The sequence below is a fragment of the Lates calcarifer genome, linkage group LG5, assembly GCF_001640805.2.
Source record: "Lates calcarifer isolate ASB-BC8 linkage group LG5, TLL_Latcal_v3, whole genome shotgun sequence".
In the NCBI taxonomy this organism is placed as follows: Eukaryota; Metazoa; Chordata; class Actinopteri; family Centropomidae; genus Lates; species Lates calcarifer.
In genome coordinates, this window is record NC_066837.1 from 23,874,968 (window position 1) to 23,901,889 (window position 26,922).

The 26,922-nt window shown below is 40.2% G+C and overlaps 2 protein-coding genes across 2 annotated transcripts; both read right to left on the bottom strand.

The window, feature by feature from the left end:
* Positions 1-1,021: 1,021 nt before the first annotated feature.
* odad3 (outer dynein arm docking complex subunit 3) lies at positions 1,022-8,408 on the bottom strand. Its single transcript, XM_018664732.2, has 13 exons — positions 7,933-8,408; positions 7,564-7,685; positions 7,385-7,463; positions 6,953-7,143; positions 6,736-6,837; positions 6,001-6,126; positions 5,408-5,530; positions 4,957-5,106; positions 4,714-4,874; positions 4,457-4,613; positions 4,175-4,324; positions 2,071-2,158; positions 1,022-1,981 (listed from the first exon to the last, which is right to left on the bottom strand). Exons 1-13 carry the CDS (start codon positions 8,009-8,011, stop codon positions 1,857-1,859), a joined length of 1,653 nt encoding a protein of 550 aa, XP_018520248.1. The 5' UTR covers positions 8,012-8,408; the 3' UTR covers positions 1,022-1,856.
* Positions 8,409-8,524: 116 nt separating this feature from the next.
* On the bottom strand, positions 8,525-25,693 carry slc44a2 (solute carrier family 44 member 2). Its single transcript, XM_051070291.1, has 22 exons — positions 25,507-25,693; positions 19,088-19,136; positions 18,918-18,991; positions 18,146-18,230; positions 17,881-17,965; positions 17,657-17,776; positions 17,482-17,542; positions 17,221-17,377; positions 15,664-15,747; positions 15,089-15,201; positions 14,842-14,973; positions 14,655-14,754; positions 13,789-13,881; positions 13,517-13,601; positions 13,086-13,348; positions 12,644-12,738; positions 12,321-12,424; positions 12,159-12,232; positions 11,956-12,026; positions 11,757-11,845; positions 11,567-11,651; positions 8,525-9,306 (listed from the first exon to the last, which is right to left on the bottom strand). The coding sequence occupies exons 1-22, from the start codon at positions 25,541-25,543 to the stop codon at positions 9,197-9,199; spliced, it is 2,166 nt and encodes a 721-aa protein (XP_050926248.1). The 5' UTR covers positions 25,544-25,693; the 3' UTR covers positions 8,525-9,196.
* Between the last annotated feature and the right edge of the window lie 1,229 nt (positions 25,694-26,922).

The window sequence follows — 26,922 nt, forward strand, 5'->3', positions numbered from 1 at the left end:
TGGCAGCGATTCAAACTCTGCACCAGGAAGCGCAGCCCCGCCTCCTCTCACTGATTGGTCGATCAGCTTAAAAAACACTAGTAAAATGTTTGTTTACCTCCTGCTACATATATGGACGGATATATTGATTGACTGCCGATATATTAGGCCTGAACAGAAGCTAGTGTTTAATGTCATCGAGGTTCCTCCCAGTCTGATTAATTTGTAACACCTGTTTTAATTTGCTCAATATTTTAAACTGTTCAATTTACATTATGAGTAACACATACAACACAGACATTCACTTTTGGTATTTCTCCTCCGGTGTTGTGTTTCAGTTTTATGCATACACCAATTGGGCTTTACATGGTTTGTTTAATTTCACTTTCAATATGTTGACATAAAAAAAAAAAAAATAGCAACAAAAACTATTTCTTTATTTCAAATTTCAATTTTCCTTCTTTCCATCTTAGGCCTCAGTTAAAACGATTGGTTGTATGGAGGTCTGGTGTAAACAGAGACTAGACTTCTTATCTCTTTCAGCCCACTATAGATGACAATGTCTAAAATTTGCTCTACTATTCCATCCAAGGCAATATCATTTATATAGCCTCAAATCACAAGTTTGTCTCTATGCTGACCTTCAAAATATTACACTAGTAAAATCTAGGTGGCTTCTATTAACTTGTATAGTTTACTGAAGATAAAAATGTGCTGAAGGTTTACTGTTAAACAAGTAGATAAGCTGAGTTTAGACAACAGAGCAGAAAGAAAAGCACCAGCTGTCAAGAATAGCACAAAAAATGTAATTCATGTGACATGAATTTAACTGCATATGAAGTTACATGCACAGCTGCTACTATTTTAATATCAACACAACTGGTACTGCACACACACACAAAGGAGCACCTATTTCTTGTGCCTCAATTCAGCAGCCAAGAGTCGTCAGTCTGGCTGGTGAGTCACTGCTGCTGTGTGAGTCAAAGAAGGAGCCCTGGAAATCGTGTATGATATGTCAGACAATTGAAGATAGACAACATAATTGAGGTTATCATCTGACATTCAGGTATGAAGATTTATTGTATGGCCAATTGCTCAGTCGTACAACAAGATTATCCACCTAACATCCAAGAACAGGTCCCAACAACCGCACAGCATGTGAGCAAAGAGGCAGAACCATTTCTGAGATGCTGAGCATAGCAGAGATAGTTCAGGTGTTGGTGCTACATGTCTGCAAACAGGTGAGGTCTCACATGCACTTTTGTATCGTATCCTACACTGGGACAAATCATGAGCGTCTTTAATGTTGATGTGATTCACCCATGAATAAAGACTGGATTCATCACAGGTGTTGGTTTTCAGTGCACTGCAGGCCACAGTGCATCCTGTCTGCAAGATAAAGCCCATTATATTCACAACAGATAGGTTTCCATCAGCAGGACAATAGTAGTGAAATGCTTTGGGCACAGGTTACACATACCGCACAACCATATATTATTTACAGAAAGGGTCATTTTTAAAAAAGTGAAAGCATTGTTCTGATTGATGTTACTGGCTCTCCATGAGGCTGAATGGAATGGGTGGAATCTGAGTTGCGAAAAAGAGGTGGAGAGACAAGTGTTGGAGCAACAGTGACACCTGACAGAGAACATTACTGTTGTCACAACAAATCCACATATATACATCAAGTAACCAGCTTCAAAGACACAAATACTTTGATAAATATCATCTAAGAACTGTTAAATTGTGCTCACCTTTCAATAAGTCTAAAAATTTATTTGTATTTTCAGCCAAAATCTTTTTTTTAAATCCAAGATTCTTTGTAGTGACTGATAAGACAATTGTTTTCGTTGATTCTTGAGTCTCATGGTGTTGGATCAGAACTTGCCCTTCTTCTTCTTCCAGGGCTTCTTCTTGGACTTGGAGTCAATGATCAGCTGAGACTGACGTTTCAGGGCCTCCCGTGAGATGATGTCAGCCTCGTCCTCTTCGCTCTCGTCCTCTGAGACGCAAACAGTGACAGTTTAAAAAAAGAGAGAGATTCAGAGTGTGTAATTTTATGTGTGTGCGTGTAAGTGGCTCCCAGCTCACCGTCATTGAAGGGGTCCAGTCTTTGGTCCTCGGGGAGCTTGACTCGGGTGTTGTAAGCCGGCAGTTTCCCCTCAATCTTGATGTAGAACTGCTCAGAGCAACACACAGACACACAGTGCACATAGTCAATGATCAATGACTACCAGTAGTTAGACAAGTGTTTTCTACATTTGCCAGTGTCATTTCTCCATGATTAATGTCTATCTACAAAACCCACAATGTCCCAGAGGGTCTACCTGTTTTTGGTTTGGTATACTGACAACATTCAAATATATTTATAAAATACAACATATATCAGACTTTGTCAGGGATATGAGGATAAAGTCCAGGTCTTAATTACCATTCCACCTGGTGTTTATACAGTTCATCAACCTGGCATCAAGAAATATTAGAACAACATAAACAAAATCTAAAAAACTAAAAAAATGCAATTGTAAGAACAAACAATATGTTCACAGCAGAATGAAATATGATATGGAAATATCACAAAGCTGATAAATTTGTTTTGCCAATATAATGGTTTATACACTTATTTTTCATGTATAGACTATTGATTGATTTTTGGGCCTGTATAAACTTAATTTCCCATTTATCTGGAGGTTATTTTTCACCAGGAAAGTGCATTTGTTAGAAAAAACTGTACATGATCCATTTTGAAGTTATACATGGGAAAGATGGGAGCTGTCAACTTTTAAATCTTTTCTAGACATAACGTTCCTCTTAATGGTAGAAGTGAAAAGACCAGGACAGCCAAGCAATGTCTAACAGTACCTGTCAAGCAAACAAGGCTGGACTGATTTTCAAATTATCAGCTCAGAGTTACGTCAATTATAAGATTATACCTTCTAAAAATGGATCTGAGAGTAAAACAGTCAATGTCATGAGTAAATGGCCTACAGACTGTTACGTGTTTCCTATGGAACACTCTGATATCCCATGTTCTCAAATAGAGAAGGTGCTGCCGAGCATTAGTAATCAAGAACAAACACTTCAGGTTGCTCTGATGGCTGCTGTTCTATTCAGATAAGCGATGGAAGCACAGCAGCATGCATGCATACATGCTCAGCCATGCTTTGTTCATGTGTCACACTGTGTAATGGAGGCTTAAACAAGAGTCCAAACACGCCCTTTGCCAAAACTATGTTTCTGCAGGGTTCACTGAGTTCAATTTAATACATTTTTTACACCACATAGAAAGCAACACCTGTTTCATGGTCATACCAGGCAAAGTATGACAGTTATGATGGAAAACCAATAGGGCTGAGTAGGACCTTGGGTGACTTATTTACTCTTTTTTTTTGTACTTCTGAACAGTATACAATAATTCCTGATGACATAACTGATTGTGTCAGTCTGTACTGAGGGCTGAATGGAGTTACCAATTAAAAATAATTCATAACCATATTTAAGTAGAATTTAAATTTTTGCTAAAACTGACACTTGCTCATCAGAAGATAATGAGCTTTCTAGCTGCTGTAGCTACAGTAGCAATAGTGACAGTGTTCAATTCACTATCAAGTCTGATAGTGCTGACTGAACCAATTACATACAAATACATCTTATAACTATTATTACTGCCTATGACAGAAATTTATTTAAATTAAAATGACATTTTAATACCTTCAAAGGCTTTTCTTGTAGACAATGAATTCAGTGCTTTTTCACAAGCTCCAGATATCCTGGCTATAACTAACACATAGTCCTCACAGAGCACTCATTAACACAGTCTAGTTTTTTTTAAGCTGTTCCCAAACACTTCACTGTCATCAGTTGCAGAGATGTTTATTAGTGACAGAATATGTTGTTCGGATGACCATCAGTCACTTCATCAGATACACCTACTCACGTGTGAGTAATGTAATGCCGCTCATGTGCCAACATTTCTTTTTAATGAGGACAGTATGTGCACTGTGATTCATTTAATGATCCGCCCATGCATTTCTCACACGCCTGTCACTAAAACTGCACACCAACCCTCTGTATAACTTTACAAGGACCACCTGTTAAAAATGCAAATCAGTTTTTGATACCCAATCCAGTCCTAAAACCTGAACCCACGTTTCAACCCACTGTGATGCTGGCTAACAGTAAAGCTTTGACTCACCTCCTCCTCCTCCATCTCTTTCATAATAGCGGCCAGATCCTTTCCTTGAAGCTCCTCCTGCAGTAACTGCAGCTTCAGCTCACACTGGGTCATCAGCTCCAACACAAACTCATCTGAGTCTGGAGACACATCAGCCACTGTGTCCTCACTCTGGAGAGAGATGGAAGGATGGTGAGCAGACTTTAACTTGATGGTCACTAGAGTTAAAACCACTAGAGTTAAAACCAAAGTTATTAACACAGGGGAAAAAAACACAGTGATGATGGTTAAGGTTGTATTTACCAGTGTGATGTGTTGAAGTTTGTCTGCCAGGTGCTCCACTCCGGCTCGAACAATACTGAGGGTTTTAACAAGCCAATCCAGACGCTCTTTAGCTGCATCGCACCTCTGCTGCTGGGCCTGCAGTTGCTGCTCACATTCCTCCAGCATCTGTTGGTCACTATTGAAGCAATAGATAAGAGACAGTGAGCGACAGAGGAAGCATTACACAACTGAATACACAATACGTTTGCTCCTCTACTACTGTTTGGTTGTCTCACCTGGAGAGTTTAGCCTCTCCAGAATATTTCATATCCTGGAACTGTTGATTCAGGAGCTCCTTCTGCTCCTTCAGCTGCTGCAGGACCTTCTCATTCTCTTCCTTCAGCTCCTCCAGATGTTGGTGTGTCTCCTTTTGTGAGATAAAGCGCTCCACTATCTCCTATACACAGAACACATGAAAAAATGTATTAATATGTAAGCAGCAGTAGATATATTAAATCCTTCTCTGTCCACATCCATACCTGTACATCTGAGACTCCAGTGGCCTCCTTGATGCGTCGGAAGGCCTCCTCAAAAGTGGAGATGGCCTTCTCCTCTTCACCTGCCATTCTGGTGGTGCTGCGCTGGGCCTCACTGCTCAGTTCATCTGGCTGCATAGCTGTTCTCTGGGTCTGCAGGTAGCAAAGTTTACAACCAATCCAAATGTAAATTACTCATTTTCACCTAAAATAATGTCTCTGTTTTGAATCAAATTATATTTTTAGAAAAGTTTAGATAGTAATCACAGTGTTGTAGGCCCTTCGATGTCATTCAGATATTTGCATGTTTCTGTTTATTAAGTGCACATGGCCAGTAATAGAGTATGTGATCAAAAGATGGAACAAGAGAGAAAATCAAAATAAAAGTGTACACCAGAATAATATTCTTAAGTTGTACATAATGCACAGTGTGTACCACCATCCCATATCTCACCCTTCTATCCACTTTTTCAGCCTGGGCCTTGCGCTCCTCAACTTTTTTCCTGTAGCTGGTTATGATACGCTCTCTCTCTTTGCGCTCCTTGTAGAGCAGTTCCTCCTGCTGCTGTAACTCGGCCTAGCAGGAAGAAGCAAGGGAAAGAGTGATAAAAAGATGAGGGAGGGAAGGAGAGAAGGAAACAAACACAGTGAGACAGCAGTGTGTTAGTGATGACTATAATTCAGGCACAAGAATGACTTTTGTTGTCATAAGAGACCATGTGGACAAAAACTGCACTTCAGCCACCATGATCTTCAGCTGGGCACTTACTTTAAAGAAAGAAAAAGACAGAGAAGACAGAGCAACACTGTTTTGGGGAGAAATTGTTGTTCACACAATATAGGGTGATTTGGTATGCTAATGTACATACACGTTGCATGCATCAAATTTAAAAGGGCACAGGTGAATCTGGAAAAGCCTTTGTAGCTACCTAGCTTGTGACTCACATAACTTATATCAATAGTGATGACAGTAATGGTCAGTGAATCATCCTTCTGCTGCCTTTATGAGAATCATGCATGCAACTTGCAGAGGAGGTTGCAAGTCACCTTGGCAGCTTCTTTAGAGAGCTGGGCATCGTTGTACATGACCTTCAGGTTATGAAGCTCCTCTCTGTGCTTCAGGATTTCTGCTTCCAGACTGTCCAGTTGGCCTTGAAAAGTCAGACTCTCCTCCTGAAGAGGTGAGAGCAGAGAAGTGAAGGGCAGAGAGAGAAAATTGTATGTATAGAAGGAATGGAAGAGAGGGCAAATGAGTAAAAAAGTTGATGAATCTCTGGACCATCACATTCCTTATTACTGGCTGATTGTTACATGATCTAGGAATTACAGCCTAAGCTATGTATGTATTAACATCACAGCCAAATTTGTGACATTGAAAATGTAAGCATAAGACTTTCAGTGTGACTGCACTGACATAGAGTCCCATATCAAAAGCAAAACAAAGTGCCGAAAGCACAGGTCATTACCCTGCAAAACAACGGTGAGCAACCATTGCTTCTCTGCACAATACCTAACTGAAAATAATTAGCAGACTGTGTACAAACACTCATGATCTACCAGTGTTTTCACTCTCATCTGCTGATGGCTAATGCACAGTTACCATATTAATACTAAAAACGATGAAGGCTACATTCAAAATAATCAACAGTGAGTGTTTTTTAGACACAAATCACCATGGAAAACAATGCCCACAACACACCAGCAACATTTCCAACAAGTGAGGATGAGTTTGTGTAGCACAAAACATTATTCTGAAGCTAAAAATGTGCATGTTGGACAAACCTGCAGGTGACTTTTGAGTTTCAGATAGTTAGTCATGATGTTCTCGGCCTCCTTGCACTTAAACTGGGTCTTTTCCAGATTATTTTCCAGCGCCCGGAGGTTCTGAAGACACAAACACAGAGGTGTTTATCTCCTGTGTGGACTCACCACACCAAGAAAGAAAAACTGTGGTTTTCATGTTTTGCACATCTTTATCATGAGTTTGAGAGTTAAGTACCATGGCATCTTCCTCTTTTTTCCGAGTGCGGGCATCAGCAGACTGTGCTCCATTGCTGCCCTCTGGTTTTATTCTCTGGTACTCCATCTTCAGCTCCTTGAGGCTCTGCTGGTAAGTCTGGGTGGTGTGTTTTAGGGCATTGAGGCGCTTCTTCTTGGATAGCACTCTCTGGTCTAGTGTTGTCAGGGCTGACCTGCCAAAAATACAGTAAAAGGAAAAGTGTTGGTGGGCTAATAGAAGCAGACATACAGACATGAAGAGGGAAGACACTTGTTGAACTAGTTAGAAACTAGGTCGAGAAGGGTATATTTTATCTGAAATTTTGCTGTCACACAACCATCAACACAAACTAAGGTGTGTGGACAGTAGGAATAAATGACAAACACAAAAATAACACTGTCCCGTCTTTCATATTCATCTTTCTTCCTCTCACCTTCCCTGACATGTTGCGGTAGGCATCCTTCTCCAAACCTCTGTTATGAAAAGCCACTTTGATGATATGTTCATCACCCTAGGAGGCGATACACCGAAGTGAATTACAATGAAAAGAAAGGTATATTCTGTTTTGTTGTGTCTTTACCACAGTTTTGCGCGGACTACACTTTACTTACAGCATTAGCCTCTGCCAGTTTTCTGTACAGCCTCTTGTTCTCCTGCCTCAGCTGGCGGATGGACTCGCTGTTCTTCTTGATGGTGGATTGAGAGCTCTCATAGTAAGCAGTTCTGTCGCCCTCTGGTGGACACGTTTAATTGTTACACCAACAACACATGGATATGTTTCCGTAGTTACTAATGATACAGTTTACAGCCAACTGATGTTTATTGGGTTTAGTTATAGGCTTACAGTAGCTAGTCACATATTCACACATTAATTATCTGATTAAGTTAGCTCAAATATGACAGCTAGCTAACTGTAGCAAAGAACACGTCCTTTAGCATGGACTAAAATCGACGCTCAGACCAAGTTGAAACAAACTTACCCAATAGTTGGATTTTACGCTGCATCTCCGCTATTTGGTCATGCAGCGGAGGTTTAATTGAGCCCGTATGAAACGGCATTTTCTGTTGTTGTTGTAAATTACACACTTAGCAAAGAAAAATATGCCCACACTCAGTGGTACCTTGACATACATGAAGAGCTCTTATAGGTGCTCGGTGTTACCTAGCAACATGTACACTAACACCAAAGTGACGCTCACAGTTCTCTTGGACAAAGTGAGCGTGGAGCCGCCGCGAGGACGAACAAAATACACAATAGCAGAAACGCAGGGCTACGTGTCTATTTTTATATTTCATTTCAGCACCACACCTTCTCTCTTTTACAAATAGCATGTAACGTTAAATATGCGAGCCCACCACTGTAAAAATCATTAAAGGCTTCTATATAGACAAACATAAAACTCGGAAACGACTAAGACGCCCATATCTTGCTCTATTGACAACAGATTTCATGCCTGAACCTCTGACTGTGCACGTGTTTGTTTTAAAGGTTATAAACTGTGTATACAAAATGTCAACATTATGAAACAATTAACCTGTGATGAGAAGCAATGGCCCTTTTTTTCTTTCTGGTATGGCAACACAAACCTTTATTAGTTTACAACAAAATGTGAAACGATGTACAACATTTACAAACTTATAATTTGCACACAAATCATGGATATGTTTTATATTCAGTGGAGAGTATGAAAAAAGAACACAAGCTTTTTAAAATAATAACAATAAGTTCAAGTTAAACCACTTGTAATCTCTTAAGGCTTTAAGAATCATATTAAGCATTTAATTTCCTGCAGTTAAGCAACTTTACTTTGGTGAGTTAATTTCCAACAACTCCCATATGCTGGAGGTCTCACTGAAACTGGACCCCACAAAGCTTCCACATGAAATGCATAACAGACTACACACAACAGAAATGTATGATGAAAAAGAAAAGCATTTTTGCTTAAATTAACTACAGTTATCATCTGTAACTCAAACTCCCAAATTCCTTCTGTAATAAAATAAATACAGAGAGAAATTGGTAACAAAATACCAAAGGATCAATATCATACAGGCATGAATCTCATTTGACAGTAAGACACAAAAATTCTCTACCTTCATAGTGTGGCACAGGAAATGGCATTGTAATTCCCCCGTTCTGCATTTCATTTAAGAACACCACCCACACAAGCCTGCCCGTGTGCGCGCGCGCGCACACACACACACACACACACACACACACACACACACACACAAAGCTGTGATTTAATCTACAGATTTGGCTTCTTCATTGGACTTCTTCAGGAGGGTGAGCAGGTTCTGCGACATGTAATACGGCCTCTCTGCTGATCCATCATTGCGCTCTAAGTCCTCCACTGTAACATGGACAGAGGCAGTTGAGAGACAACATTTTTCAACACAGTGACTAACATTTAATATATTTTTTGGTAATTTAACCCTGCTTGTATTTTATGCTTTGTCTATTTATAACCAGTTTTGTCTTTTAGCTACTCAAGAATGAAAGGGGCACTCCAGCAGTTAACTAACACTGAAAAACTGTGGTTCTCATTTTCAAGCCTGTTTGGGCGTTGTCAGAAGTTTGCTTTGTTGCACTTGTAACCACACCCAACAGTGTGGTCACAAGGTCCTGGAGCACGCCAATACATCACTGCAACAAGTTAAAAGATTAACAGCTAGAGGTCAGCAAAAACAAGATTTTCAGGTGGTATTAGGTTAGTCTTTAAACCCTTCGGGGTTAGGACTTGTGCAAAATTGTTGGAATGCCCCTTTAAGACAAAATATGTAAACTCACCTGCTTCCAGACATCAAGCTTCCTTGACACACAAAATATTTACCCATAACAGAACTACTATGATTAAATACAATCACCTTTAATCAAGATTTACAGCCAATAAATATGGAATGTCATCAGTAATTTCAGTGGAAAATCAACATACATCTTTCACAAGGTGACAAACAAGAAAAAAGGTACAAAAGCATCCAGAGATGTTAGTTGCGAGCATTCAGAAGGCCATGTCAACACCATGCAGCACTTAGAGAGAGAGAAAGAGAGAGAGAGACAAAGAGAGGATAGGGACAGAGCAAGGTAGTTGGGGTCAGTAAACAATGGGGGTGTCCGCAAAGTCTGAGAGGTCACGATGGCTGCATCATGGAGACACAGTCACAGCACTTACGCCAGTCCCAAATACCAAGGCAAGTAGGTGGCAATACAATACATGGGATCCCATCTCGGCAAAGGATCTCTACAAGACTGAAGCCAAAAAATACATCATAGACATACACTACTGTATATATATACACATGTTCCATCAGGAAAAAAGATCCAATATTCATACAGTATATCAAATATGTCTGTAACATTTTGGCGTCAGCTGGTATTATTGTAAACAGTGAAGGAGATTCACCATCGGCTGAGTTGGGTGTGTTCTGACTGTACACAGTACTTAAGTGGTTCTGTAGTGCATTCATTAACAGGATTAAGACAACAAATTATTAGTGACAGTAATCAGGCACAGGTTCAGTACTCACAATGTTCTACAGATCTTCACAATATAAAAACCAACACTGTTCTAAAACCAACACAAGAGAGCGTTTTTTTTTTTTCAAGCTACAGAGATGCACTGGGCTTTTGACCTGCTTCAGCCTTCACATGTCGATCACAACCTTTCTCCACCCGGACGTCACGCACCACTCACGTAGCAAGGCCGTCTGAAATTTTAGCTTGTTGTATGCCGTACATTTATCAGGTCCATATCACAAAGTTGTAGGGACATTTCTTTCATTCTTTACGCTTCATGAGGTTTACCAAACCTCACCATTTATTTTTTTCTTTTTGCGGTGACTTGACTGCTGACATCTACTCCTGTGGTGCAGAGGGAGGAGTTTCTTCCTTAGATTCCTCTTTTTCCTCTTCCTTTTCCCCCGTCTCCTCTTTCTCAGCCTCTGCAGCTGGAGGTGACGCCTCCTCCATCTTCTCTTCCTGTTTTATCTCTTGCTTTTCTGCCGCTTCTTTCACCTCTTCTTTCTTTTCGGCCTCCTCTGCCTGGTTGACTTTCGGCTCCTCGCTTTTCTCTTCTTTCGGCTCTTCAGCGTCTGTCTTCAGTGGCTGCTCTTCCTCGTTGTCCTGCTTGAGAATCTCCTGCTGCTTCAGTTGAATCTCTCCGTCTTGTTGCTGCTGCAGAGGCGTCTCCTCCTCCAGTTTCACCTCATCCACTTGTTTCGCAGCATCCGGCTGCTCTGCATCGTCATGATCCTCCTCCACCCTTTTTGTTTTGGAGAGGATCTCATGCAGCTCGGGTGACATGAAGTATGGCCTGTCAGATGAGCCATCGTTTCTTTCCAAGTCCTCACCTTTTGAGTGTGACGGGTGTGCATTTGAGGTGTTTTTGATTGGGTTAACGGAAAAATAAGGGGAAAGAAACATGAAATAAAGGGAATGTGTGAAAATAAAAGTAAAGTGAAATTAATGGGAGAAACAAGACAAAGAGAAGAAAAGTCAGAAACATGGCAGGAAGAAGAAGAAACCAGCAGCTCAGCTGAGCTTGTATGAGTGCTTGAAACCATTAAGAGGAGAGACAATTTGGCAGAAATTCAACTGAACACAAAGTTACTTACAGAAGCAGAGGAAGAGTGTGTCCACACACATGGCGTACACGCTGAAGAAACCATGGGCGATGAGGTAGGATCCCACTACCACTGTCTAAGTGCAGAAAATCACATACTTCAAGACCTGTGCTGTGGCATCACAGCTCTCAGATCAGCCTTACAAAAAGGATTAAATCATACAAATATAACTGTTTCCTACCAGTATTGGCACCCAATAGTAGTTCAGAGAAGGAGCAGCATCCTCTACTGCTTTGATCCTTCCAGAGAAGAAGAAGAAAGAGAATATCCCTGTAGAGAAAAAAGAATGAGTATTTCTGGATTTAAACTAGAAAGCAAATCTCGCTCCACATAGATACCACATGATAAAAATAAAGTAAAATAAAGAAAAACTCTCTTACCAACAATGCCAACAATGAGGAGTTTCCCCAGAAACAGCAGGAAGTCAGTCACTTTGTCTAAAACAGCCACCCTGAGTTGAAATGGGCACAGCTCAGAATGAGTGAACCAAATTAAACTAAGCTAAAAATAGCTCACATTAAATAAAGTGAGAAAATGTCTTGTGTTTATAGAATTGATTGATATTAATGTAATGAAATCCCACCTGATGATGTTCCTCATGAGGAGGAAAAAAGCATCTCGAGCCGAGGTACAGAAACTTTTTCCATAGATGGCAATCTAGAGAGAAAAAAACAACAAAAACATTTTTGAAATCTGACCAGACACAACATGTCTCATGCAGTTGTATCCAGTTACAAGAACTCACCATGATATAGGCGTTTCTGTTAAGGAATTTGATACACTTCTCCAGACACCAGAAGCAGCACTTCAAGCAGCTTAGCAGGAATTTAGCAAATTTGTTCTGAGCACCTGAAGGATGAGAGCCATTATATGAACATGTGTGAACAAGTGTTGCCTACATTCATGTCATTATTGGTTATATGCGCTTGTGATAACCCTGTTAGTTGTTGCAGTATTAGATAGCCTGCATTATTCTGACCATAATTACTGATGAATGTAGGATAATCATGAGGGTATGTAGTCAGTCAACACCCACTGCCTTCTTGTTCTAATGTTAAATCAGCTCACCTTTCAACTTGTGATCCAGATACTCCAGAATGACCCTGATGACCTGAACCACAGAAAGGATCAGAGAGCCAAAAGCCAGGGAGCCTGTGTGGTACCTATACAAGAGGAGGAAAGAGAGGCCAACTGTGAGCATCAAACAGTCCCTCCTACTGATCCTTCCATCTGTCATATATGGAGAAAATAACCCAAACCTAAACCTCCCTAAAACTGTGGCAGTTCTGCACATCAACCTTTTGCTTAGAGTGAATACCCCAAACAACACTGACTAAACCACACAGCATCATATTGACTTTACAATTCAGAATACTCCATTCAGTGTCAAACAATATGTGTACAGTATTTGAGAATGAAAATGCACTGGGTTGATGCACAACTATATATACTGTACTGTACGTGTACATGCACAGACTGCTCTCAAAAAAATACAAATCCATCTTCTAACCTGAGAGCGCGTCCCAGCGAGGAGAAGATGGGGAAGGCAGGAATATCATCGGGCTTCTTGAAGGCCCAGTAATATGAGGCGAAGGCCCCCGACAGAGTGACCTGACCCAGGGCAGTCACAAAGTTGGCGCACCAGAAGAACAAGAAGACGTTGTAGAACTGGAAAAGGATGAGGTATTTGTGGTAGAGGGTCTCACCACCATAGAAGGCAAACAGGCACTCTGCATCTGGACACTGAGCTGAGGCATTGGAGGTGTTGAATGTCTGGAGAAAGAGAGAAGGGGCAGACCACAGGATTATTAAAGAGATCTTTCATTCTAAAAGGTGTCAGGTATTAGCAGACTGTATTTGGCTTTTTGGCAGACCTTTCTGAAGCACCACACACATCCTCTAACATTAGATTTAATGCGACATTGACATTTAGAGACATACCTTGGGGTCGCAGGTCTCTCGTGAGTACTCACACTCAGACGTGTTGAACACTTTGTACACCTGCTCATTTGAGGTGGACAAGAAACTGGGCAGAGTTGTCAAGGAGACACCAAGGGGAGGACATCTTTGAAAAGGCCATACTCAAGAGTGATCTGTGCCTATTTATATGGAAATACTACACCTGCTGCAGGTGATAAGAGGAAGGAAAAATTACACAGTAAAACATTTATTTTTGACCATCTTTGATCATCAACTGAAAAGTGAAAGGATACACAGCAGTGATGGCCCAGTAGGCAATCACCACAGACAGCAGGGCAAAGGTCAGCAGTGGGTAGAATAGAGACGACATCACATGACCAACGGCTCTGAAAAAGAAAACAATGGTTGAAATGTTATGTTAACAAGCTCAGTTATAATACTCTCCAAAAGGAAGAGGGATTTTCCCCAAACAACCAGCTCAGCACTCCCTAACAGTGAAGGTTAAATGTAAGAACTATGGGTCTCTTCTCTGCTGTTACAAAAACAAATACAATCAAATGAAAGCAGCATTAATTGATTTTTTGGCCATTTGGTGTCAGCAGAACAAGCTTTTAACACAATGGCAACATACACTTTCATCAGTCTAAACATTTGTAATACTAAATGTGTTTAACAAGTGCCTATTTACAACTATGGTCTGGTCTTCATCATCTACTGAAGGAAATATCTGGTTCTTCAGCTGCTGCTATTAGTTACTATGTTCCCTCACCAGTGGCTGACTGTGTCTGGTCAGGTAGTGTACAGTGGGCTTATCAGAGCTCTTTTACTGAAAACAGCTGCCCACTGCAGCAGAGACAAGATTGATGAGAGCTGAACCACAACAGTAAAGTTGTGGGCTGGAAAACCAAAACAATGAGCTGAGAGACACTAAAGTGTTTTGTGGAGCTAAAGGGAACTGCAAAGTTGGGCGATAATTATCTGGGGATCCATCAGTATGAGTGACTCTTGTCACATTACACATCAATACTGGATGGCTATTGATTGGTGCTGCTTTAAAATAAGTGAGCTGATGCAGTCACATTTCCACCTTATCTGGGAAAACAGAAAAGAATGATGCTGCACAATGCAAGACTGGAATAAACTACCAACTGAGACTGACCTGCTGGCCTCTTTGATGAGAGCGATGGCAATTAGGATTCTCTTCCTGAGGAAGATGAGTAGCAAGATGATGATGAATTCCACAATAGCCAGGATGATCACTGAAAATGGTGAATGAAACAGATTAATAGGATTCATCAACAGTTGATACAGAGTGTATTATAGAGTGAAAGCATGTTTGTGCTTACTGAAGGCCAGCCAAGTCTGTCTGATCTGCAGGTAGACAGAGAAGTCGGTCTGCAGGCCCAGGTCACGGATGGTGACGTCAGCGCCAGGCTCTCCCTTCAGACTGGCATATTCCATGTAACAGTGGAAAATTCCTTTAAAAAAAAGTTGAAATACATATTGGAGTTTTAAAAAAATATATCATTTCAATAAAAGCACAACAATCTGAAATAGCAACTGTCTACTTATTATCAGAGGCTGAAGACTTACCATATCCAATGACTAGAATAACCAACACAATCATGACCCAGACCATGACACCAGCCAAGAACCGCAGCAGGACGATGAAAATCAAGCTGACGATCATGGCTATCACCAGAGCACTAGAGAAAGTGGACACATCATATGCATATTAGCCCATGATTTTTCAATTTCAGTCGTGTATTTTCTGGTTTCAAAATGAGGGTCAGTCTTGAATATTCAAATGCTCTTCACACATAATTAATTTCAGCCACAAGGTTACTTATCTTGTCAGGTGACCACAAAACATTATATATATACATATATATATTGTTGTACGAAGGGGCTTCAAAAAGTTCATGGAAAAAGGACAGTTGGAAAAAATGGTTTAAGGTATGATGTTTATTTTTGCATTGCAACATGCATTTAAGGGTTCATGTAAGAACATCTTATGACACATTAGTATGTGAATGCACAGGTGCATTGAGATCAAAATATGCATATGATTTAGCTATGTACTTTTTCCGCAAACTTTCTGAAGCCCCCTCATATTCCTGGTGTTCTATTTAACACTGTCTGTTACTGTAAAGAATGGTCAGACTTACAGCAATATCCAATGCCAAGACTGAGTGTAGTCTTCAAAAATTCTCATGGCCACCTGGCGAGCTTCAACAACCATGTTTGACTTCCTGTTAAAAAGAGATTAGGTTAAAATTAACAGGGTGGTCATCCACCTTGAAACTGACAAAATGTTGCTATGGGTTCATCAGACAAAAATAGGCATATAACTGAACACATTAATAAATAACAGTATTAGTTGAATGATCAATATGGTGAGTAAAATCAGCGTGTGTCTATAACATCGGTGGAACAATTGAGAGGGTTATGTGGCTAGCTATATTAACTGAAAACATTGTTAGCTAAACACACTGAAGAATGAATAATTTTCATCGTAAAACTACTCAAACCAAACATGTAAAGTTGATCATCTATGTGCTGCATACAGCTGTAGCATCACTGTATTAACTTTTTAACAGCAGCTAAAGCATTTCACCGGTAAGATAACGCTAACAAAGCAAGCACTTGTCTGACACCTTCCTTTTACTACAATTGTGATTCAGAGGTCCATGACCAGGGACAAACAAACTAAGAAAACAAGGACAATAAGCTGAATTACTGTAACATACATTTTCAGAAACATTTCCTCTTGTCAACATTGCTGTACGAAATTTACAAAAGTTACTTGGTAAAAAGGGACAACTGCAGATTTAGACTTTTAATTTGAAACTTGTTCATTTAATAGATAAAGTCTTTAATTCATCCAGAAATGACTCATGCAAAATGCAAAATATAGAATGTAAGATAAATTACATTAGGCAGGTCATGTCATTTTGCAAATTAAGATGACAAATGTAATTTGCTTTGGTAGTTTAGCTCTACACTGTCAAGCACTCCTTCTGCACAGCATAACAACAGCAAGCATATTCATCATCTTGATAAAGTAACAAGCAGAGAGCATTTCCCTGTGGGAATAACACCTGATAGAAAACACTGACATAAAGACCCTCCAGGGTGCATACAAATAGAGCAGAACCAAAGCAGGCTGCAGCAAGCCCACATCAGTGTAGAGAGCAAATCAGAACATAAATGCCTTTAAATAGGCTGTCAAACCAGTGCGGTGAGTTACGGTGGTGATGGGGTATGTCAGCTGTCAGCTGTCAGCTGACACAATATTACTTGATGTGTGACAAAAATGTCCAGCAAGAGTTAGTTCATTTACCCATCTTAACAGCATTTTCTCTGGAGCAGAAACCAAGGAATTTTTGGACTAATTGGTTTAAGACCATGTCCACCTTTAGATTTCAGAGAACAAAGTGATGTCCTAAAACAGTCTAAGACCAAGTTAAGGGAATTCAGTTTTCAATGATAAGTAATCGATGTACTTATCAATTACTTACTCATGTATTATCTGTACATCAAGCTAACACATTTTATGATAATGTGTTGTTAATTTAGTCACTGTTTGTGACTTTTAGGATTAGGAGAATCTGAAACTATAAAGAACTGTGCCTGTGTGTTGATTGAAGTTTTAAATTGTTATGTTATGAATTTATTTAACCTGGATATGCTGTATATGTTGCCATGTAGTGAACAAGACTCACTTTGATGCCTCCAGCACCTCGGTGGCATTGATATTTACACCCTGTCCGGCATCAAAAGTGGTTTCGTTGCCCACCACCACCACCCCTCCTTTCATCGTTCCCAAGGCAGGAAGGCAGCGACGATGTGACTGTGGAGGGAGGAGATGATCAGTGTTTATATGGTTCCGTTTGTTTCAGCCTCACTAGAAACCCACAGACACAGTGTCGTGCTGTGTGGATGAAAATTGAGCACAGGGAATCTTGAACACACTTCTCACTTACAGGCTTTACTGGGCATCAGCATGGCAGGACACAAGCCATCCCTCAGGATCTCAGGAGGACTCTGGGCAATGTAAAACAGCCATTAAAGCAGTTTTGGATTTTTTTGTTATATTGTGCATTTCACAGTGTCATTTAAGCATGTATAGAATATGAATAATGAGAATAATCTGATTACTTGTTTGGTGAAGTCCACTCCTGGCTTGCAGTATTGTTGGTAGTATTCACGGTCATCTTTGCTGCCTAACTTAGCTTTCACCAAGGTAAGATGCCGGTCAGGACAGCGTTCCACACATAACTGGACACAAATAACAAAACACAATCATGACAATTAATGTGACCGTTAGAAACAGGACAGCAGTTGCAATGAATACAAAAAGATTAGCAGATCTTGTTTCTGACCTGTGTGGTGGGACACTGAAACTCCAGCAGCACCAGAGGACTGGCACATTTCAATATGTTGAAGTAGAACAGGAGAGGCTTCTTCCTGTTGTGTAAGACACAAAGCTATTATTAGACCAACATCCTAAATAAATGTCTCATAAGCCCTGAATGAGGGGTTACAGATTACAGTAATACATGTCATCTTACAATGTACACAAGCTGAGCTGCACCTAAACTGGTGCATTTAAAGTGATCATCCTATTCATGTTGCCATGTGACTCACTCCAGAGGTGTTCCAGCTTGTCCACAGAACTGCCCCCTGCTGTCTGTGGGATAGATCACTTTCCGGGGGTCACCCTGAGACCAGGCTGCATGGAGAAGAGGAAAAATCACTCAGGATAAATACAGATGTTAAATCAAATGACCATATACATTACATTAGCTTACTGCTTAAGATCTTCCATTAAATTTAAACTGAATGTTTTCTAACAAATGTGCAACTTTGTATGTATAAATATTTCTGCTGGCAATAAATCAAAGATCCCCAGCCCCTGAAGACAGACTCAGTTCACACTACACTAAGGACAGGGGAAAAACTTGCATTTTCAGAGAGCAGATAGACAAAACATAATGTTGTATATACATAACCAACTTCCAACTTTGTGAATACACCCACACAGCAAGGTGCATACCAAAGTGACCTATACTGTCTACCCATCAAAATTAAAACGTTTACCAGTCCATCGAAATGTCTTTAGGTATCTTGCCCTCATTAAGGTTTTTTTTTGATTGATGATCAGTACTTTTAAACTTGTTTCATGATGCAATTTTTGCTACTAGTAAATTTACATATATTTAGTATTGATGATCGTTTATATTTCAAAAACAACCTCATACACCACCCTGATGAAGGCAAGAAAAAGAGTAGTGTGACAAGTTTTTTATATTGATTAGTCTAAATATATAAAAATAAATAATGTATACAATTGTAAAAGTAGGGTATTCTCTAAATTGTCTAACAGTATGTATTGTAGTGATGGAAGGATCAGTCTTACCGAGGATACCCACAGCAAAGTACCCCAACAAGGCCAAGATGAAGAGGATACAGCAGAGGATGTCTGTGCAGCCCCTGAGTGAAGGAGAAGGCAGAGTATTGTTACTGCTGTCCTGTTGTACAGCGAGAAAATAAATAAATTATGATGAACAATTAAATAAGTCGTCTCACCTGTTGTGGATTGGTCCTTTGAAGTTTGGATCAAACTTCCTGGACTCTCCTGGGAATAAAAAGAGACAACAGGACTGTATTTATTGCATTGTGTAAACTGATTTTTAGACTTCTAACTTCAATCTCACACATAATGAGACACACTGAGTGTGGTTTCACTTGGAGGGCTCTTAACTAACCACCAACAACTGCATTCAGGGAAGACTTAAATGAAAACCAGCTAACCACAGCTGCTGGTAAAAAGTTGCTGTTGACATTTACACATCAACCATCACACAGGCCAGTGAGCTTTCTAAAACAATAACATTTGAATGCATGTTACTGAAGCTTCATATTAATGGCAACATCTGCACAATATTAATATACATGTATATACATATGGCAAATGCATGCAAAGTTACATATAAAAACAACAAACTGTTGTTCAGTGCAGTGATATATGTGATCTATTAATCATTATGGTTCAGACAAAACTCTTTACACTTAGGGAACAAAAACCTTAATGACTCATTTATTAGTTTCTATTGCAATTTTCTTGGAATCACTCATCTGTATAACTGGATTTTAGAACTGTATGATTATATCATTGTGATGGTCAGGTCTTTTCTATTTTCACATTTTGTCCCTGTTGGCAAATAAACTCTCTCTGTCAGAAGGGTCTTCAAAGTGAAACTAAAAATACGCAAGGATACAATAAATTTCTCTGCTGAATAATGAGCACCTACTGTACAGGAAGTGTAACGTACTAGAGCCAAAATAGTTGGTCAATGAAATGATTTTCTCAACTGACAGAAAAGGATTTCCTTATTTCATTGTCTTATGTGATAATAAACTCTTAATAATACAGTATTTGAGACACAAATGAGTACAATATACAAGTGTAAGCCCATGTATTGACAGAGCCAGGCTATTCTTCAGAACAAAAGGATTCTTCTGTCTGACTGTTATGCCTAACAACCAACAAAATGGCTCCCCGGCGACAGTGAGCTCCCTGTGGACATCGCCAGCCGCCATGGAAACACCTCAGACACGGCAGAGGAGAAGCACCAACTGAGCCCATCCTGCCTGCGGTGAGATCATCGTGATTAACACTTAGAGTCAACATGAGCCAGAACAATGAGCGTGGATGTATTCATCGGTAATTTTCAGGCTTCTACATTACACCTTGAAATATGTTTTACACAGGAAATCAGCCTGGTATAGAACTCAGCTCACCAACATCCTTTTAAGAGATAACCAGATGACTTTGCTGTGAGCTGTTGCACATCCTGTCACATTGCTGTAACTGCCTGCCACAGCCTTCATGACACTTACATGACGAAGCAGCATTAAACAGGTCTTTAAATGCTCTGCTACAGGCACAGAGTCAGAGGCGAGCCCAGCTTCTTGTCACTGCCTTCTGCTTACACACAGTATGTTTGCTACTTCACACACTACTAGTACACTCACACACATAAACAGGATACACATCAAAGCTCTGCCCACACATCGTAGACACGACCGGCATCACTTTATAACTTAAAGTACAGTATGTCATCTAGTGGTAATATGTGGCTTATAACAGTTCATTAACCATCACAATTAGCGAAATATAAGCCATTAGTCAGTAGTGCTCCCTATCTGAGCTGAGCTCTCAAGCTGGAGCCGTGTCAACAAGACATTCAGCGACAAATGAACATCCAGCTTACAATAAATTCACCTGGGAAGGCTGTTACAGTACCTTGTCTTTCGTATTTTGTCATTCTCTCGTTATTTCTCTCAGAGTTTCTGTCATAGACGCTTTTATAGATTCCTCTGTGTGCTGTATGTGGTAGTTGTTTCTTTATGTCTTCTTCCTGTATGAGGTCTGGGTCCTCTAACTTCTTACTTCCTTCTTTCAGAATATTCAGAGCTCTCCCTCTCTTCGGTCCCTCTCTTGGCTCACAGCTTATCGGGGGAGTTGCCGCAAAAACAGTATTGATAGGGGAATTGAGAGAGGGACTCAAACACAACAAAGACATGTGGCGCCAAGAACCTGCTGCTGCCAAAACTGGCTGTGTTTACACACACACACACACACACACACACACACACAAGACTTAAATGAGTACTTTTTACACCTCTGACAACAGTGAGTGTTTGTTTCAGCATGGGTAACATTCACAGTATGAAATCAAAAAATCTTTAACACCAGCATCATAGCAGTTATTTTAGGTTTCAGCTCACTCCGCTCAACATGCTAAACTGTCCTCACTTTCCTTCCTTTCAGGTGTTTTACAGTGTGCAACTACATGCAGAGCAGCTGCACTCTCACCTCACTGTAGTCATATGACCAAAAAATATCTCACTCCACCAGCACAGCACTTAACATTGGCTTTGAAAAGAAAAACAGCGTTATAAAACTCTACTACTGGACAGTTTGCTCTTTAACCCCTGTAAGATTAATGGCCATCTCGCCAATGTTTTCTCAGCTTCCTGTTTCTACTTTAAGCCGCAGTTTTCCAGACTGTTACAGCACTTCAACTACATGGCCCTCTAAGTGCTTTCAAGTTAAAACTTTATATCACTAACTTCCTAATGTGTGGACAAAGATTTATCGAAATGGTTTCACGCATTGTTAAGACAACCACTTGGTTATTGGGCCTACTGACACACAAGTCGACAGGCTGAAATATACATCAGAGATAAGATCATCATGTTCTCTGGTGGCACATGACCGTGGTCTGGTCTGCCCACCTCTGCTGCCATGTGATGGACTAATGGCATGCATGAAATACAATAACAACTATTGACCTCATATACAAGCTTGTTATGCTGCCATCTCCTTCTCAGTCCAGTTTTTTTAACCTGTATTAGAGCCCAGCAGATACTGAAGTTTTGAGACTGATGTCACCATATAAATAAGAATGGACATTTTGATAAATGTGTATATTTGCTTTCTTGCTAAGAGTAGGAAAAGAATAATACCACTTACCACCAGCTCATCTTAAACTCATAAATTAAAAGGTTTCATCCCATTTGTTTAATCTGTACTAAAGCCAAAATGTAAAAATGTAAAAAAAAACAAAAAAACAAACTGCATTCTGCAAGGGTTATGTGCCGAGACTATTTCTTAACTGGAAGCAGAGACAGTACAGAATGTGATCTTCTGTACAGCTGCCACACAAACATATAACATTTTAATTAGTGAGCTTTAGAGGTGCTGGTTAGTGGACTTTGTTATGTGGGCATAGCCAGGCTAGCTGTTTCCCCCTGTTTCCACTCTTTGTGCTAAGCTAACTAGCTAGCAGTAGGTTCATACTTAGCATACAGGCATGAGAGTGGTATCAATATTCTCATCTAACGTTCCTCAAGAACATGAATATGCACATTTCCCCAAAATCATTCCTTAAAGAATATGATAATTGTTATAAGCTAATATTCTTGTTAAAGCATAACAGACATAACACAATTAAATATTTTCAATGAAGGTCCACCAAATCAGTTTTTTTTTTTAGAATAGTGACCAGAACTACATACAGAGCATTTTACCACTGAAAAGTAAACCTGTCAGTGCTCATAGATGTAACTATGTAAACAAGACACTGACTTACCCTCTAGGTTTTTAGTGTTTCTGCACAGCAAATATTTGTTACTTAAAACATTTTTGTTATGTTTGTTACAACATGCTAACATTGACACATCTGTGAAAAGCTAAAATGAGCTGATGCTGTCAGTATAAAATACATAAAATCATAAAAGTCATAAAACAAGTCATTGTTTTAAAACAGGACCAAAAATGTTGCCTGAAATGGATTTAGATTTCAATTACTGATATATTTTTGTTAACCAAAGTTTGCATGGTTTGCTGTTTCTGTTTGGTCTTACCCCCCATCCCTGCAATCACTTTGTGTGTATACATTTTCTCTTTCTTTATACTGAAGAGGATAAACACTGAAAGTGATTTTTCCATCAGCCTGTCATTTCTAGGACCATCTGCAAATGTGAGAGACACAGCTCCATTAGAGCTGGAGAAACAGGCAGCTCTTTGCCTGTTTTGTGCCACGGAACAATCTCCAATTGTGCTGAAAAGGATTCCAGCAGATTTGTTGTCGTTGCGTACAAGCTGCCAAATGTCCTGTTAATGGCCTTGTTTGTGTATGTAATTGGCAAAATTAATGTGACAGTGGTTTAGTGATGTCAATCTGCTGCAGTACATGTAGTAACCTTAAAAAGATTTTTAAAGGTGTTAATGTTATAGACTTTGGGTAACCTTGATTCCTTAGGTGGTTTATTACACATCCTCCAGAGACCTTGATAGTGAAACCCCACAGCGCCTACCAGACAGTCTCAGTCTGCATTCAGGTCCATATGGAGTTAAAAACGTCTGCCAAGCCTTATCCAAACCTTGAGTGAATGTGTGTGTGTTAAAGGAAGTGATGATGTCATGACTGATGTGAATCACTAATGGGCCCTCAGGGGTTATCAGATGAGCCTTTCCCTGGCTACCTTAATGGGTTAGTGGCCACTGTGGTTGTGCGCGTGTGTGTGCGCGCACACAGATTGATCATGCATGGAGACAATATAAGTACATTTAGTCTCCTGTGCTCTTTTTCCTCACATTTTTATCTTTCTGTCTAGGACATGTAGATAAAGATGCATACAGCATTGACAGAATCTCAAAAACTACTGTTCTACTCCTGTATCAAGCTGCTGCCACCGCTTCAAAAAACCTCCCTCAGCTACTAATGAGGCCACTGGCCTACATCCTCTTAAAAGGCACAGATGAAACACATTAAAGTCTCTTTTTGAAGAGTTAAATACATAAAAAGTGACAACCACTGGCTCAGATCACTGTCTCTCTGCTCTTCCCAGTCACTGCCTGGATCAAACAGCAACAGTTTGTCTCGTTTTCCCAAACCAACAGGCAAAGTCCAAATGACAAGCGATCATTGTGAAACATTTAGCAGTGGTGTCTTTGTGTGTGTATACATGCAGTGTGTGTGTGGTGATGCATCTGAGTGTGTGCCAGCTTGATATTGACTGGAAGCCTCTTGACTGTGTCTGCTGAGTGGGTAGGGCAGGCAAGGCTGAACACAGTCCTAGGCAGTGCAGGCTGCAGCCTGCCTGTGCATGCACACCAGCCCAGATAGCAGGGAAATGTAGTAGTAAGCACCAGGACACAGCTCACAGGTCAAACTCTGTTCATAAAAACTACTGTTTAAGAACACTGGAGAGCTGGAATCTGTATTGTGTGTTTGTATGCTGTAAACCTTTATCCTCGGTTTAAAGGGGCTGTGGTTTTTGACCTTTTATGGGGGAGGGGAGCCAAAGAAAGAGAGCTGTTTATATGGTAACAGGAAAGCAACAAGGAAATGCTCCACAGTGGGAGCTCCATGGATGGACTGGAGAGGATGTGTACTTGACATTATGGGTGTGGGCTGTTGGAAGCATCTTACATTGTGAAAGAGGGAATAACTCAACAGTCAAGCAGCATTAGTGTTGTCTTCCCAATGAAATACTAGTGTGAAGGTTGTGGTTTGCATTCTGCATCAGCAGTCTATTGCAATCCTCTCGTATAACAACGCTGACATGGGGTATTACAATAAGAATAACACTGGTTATGAAGACTTCATGACTAAGCAGTCCATATGAACAACAGCCCAGCCCAGACATGAGGAGACCACAGCAGGCTGCTGTAGGCAGCCGAGTTGGTGCTGGTGGAGAAAATGCATGTGTGACACACATGATAATCAGCAATGAGTCATGTGTTTGGCTGGTATAGATGATGAATTTTCCATAATATGTCCATGCAAAAAAAGTGTGAACAAAAGCAATTAACATCTGGGAAGTGCATGTGTTTCTGTGTTTGTGTGAGTATCTATGTGTGATTATGTGCATCTGTGAATGAAACAACCATATGTCAGTCTGCGAAACACCAAATGATTTTTAGCCCAGGGGAAAACACAATAAATCAAATATACTATTCATGCATCTGGTTTCTCCTCCTCTGTGGCCTGCTTTCCTGCAGTAACCTGAATATCAAGCCAATTTGTCAACCTACTTTTCTTTATCAGTCACATGAAGCCATATACCAACAATAAATAACTAGGCTAATGTTTGTAACTTTAGTTTCATTTAGAGATATGTGTGGTTTGTGATATAGGCTGTTAGGAGGGAGGAAACGAGCCACATATAAACACCCATCAACGGCATGTTGCCTTCATTGACTGAGCCCTGTCAAGTGAAACATTAAAGACTAATTTAATTCACATTATCCGAGATTAGAGATGTTGACTCCTCTGGAAAAACAAGCGGGCAGTGGAGGATGAGCATGCCTCCAGATCTGCATAAGACCCATGAGGTCCACACCCATCCATCCATTGCAGTCATTGTTTCCATTTCTTCGCCCGTTTAGAGTAAAATCAAAGATCGAGGAGAAGGGATAACGTTCTTCTTACCGTATTTCGGGTCCGGGTTTTTTTCCTCCAGCTCCATTCTCTCACACTGCTCGGCTCCTCGCTGCTGATCAGACCTTAGACAGGACAGTTACCATGGAAATGTCGAGGAAAGAAACATCAATAACAGTGGCCGACCGCTCCGGCTACAGTCAGTGAGCGAGAGAGAGAGAGGGAGAGAGAGACCATCCCAAACCAAACTGAAGCACGGCGCGTTCCAGGCTAACGGAGTCGAGAGACAGCCAATGAGAGAGAAGAGCTTGGCGACTGACACCTTCCACAGCCAATCAGAGAGCGCCTTAGCGGAACAAAAACATTTGTCAAGCTGCTACTTCAATGGAATGTGTTGAGTGTGTTTTTGAAAACTAACGTGTTTCAGGTGGGCATCACGGTTTTAGAAAGACTTAAAATGACCTGTCTCCTTTTCACGTTTAAGATTAAATTAGAGGGCGTTATTTATTTACTTACTTATTCACATATCTATTTATTTGTCATATGCGCGAGATAAAAAAAACAAACAACAGCCCAATAAACAGTGTACAAAGAGCACAGCAGTGATGGAAAATAAAGTAAACTTAGGTTACTCAAATACAATTTAGAGCTATTAATACTTAAGCACTCTGTGTACTCTGCGTCAATTCATAACTACACTCCAGCGAAATATTATACTCTCACTCAACTATGTAGGCTAATGTTTGTTCAGTATTTGACAGTTACTTACTAGTTATTTTGCAGATTAAAGTTTTGTCATACAAAGCATGCTATCAGCTGTACATTACACTATAATGTATATCTAGAGTAGCTATATCTGGCTCCACATTTACCAAATACACCCTTAAAATACAGCATAAGGAGTGCTTTTACTTTTGATACTTCCAGTACATTTTGCTCATTATTCCTCTATACTTAAAAAGTTTGAATGCAGGACTTTAACATATGTATTTTATAGTATTTATCTTAGCTGAAGGACAGATTTCTTCCACCAGTGGATCACAGTCAACTCCACTTTGAGGGGGAAAAAAAAACCTGTTGCTGTAGCTACATGTCCTCACGTGAAGTGTGGATCACAGAGGCAGGATACTCTGAGTAATGACTTTGTACTTTATAGATAAGCACTGTCATGATAAGTTTCCTTGTTAATCAGTGGATAAATGGCTGGTCTACTCTTTCTGGGCTGCTGTACTTAACTACACTACAGGAACTCTGTGATGTACAAACTCACACACACACACACACACACACACACACACACACACACACACACACACACACATCTCAATAAAATTCTTACAATTCAATTTTTGAGCAGAGGAACATTAGGAGAGACTACATCCTCACATTACTCAACTGGCTGCCAAGTGAACTATGACAGGGAATTGTGTAACTGCTCTGCCGGTAAACTAATGAATAATTAAGAGG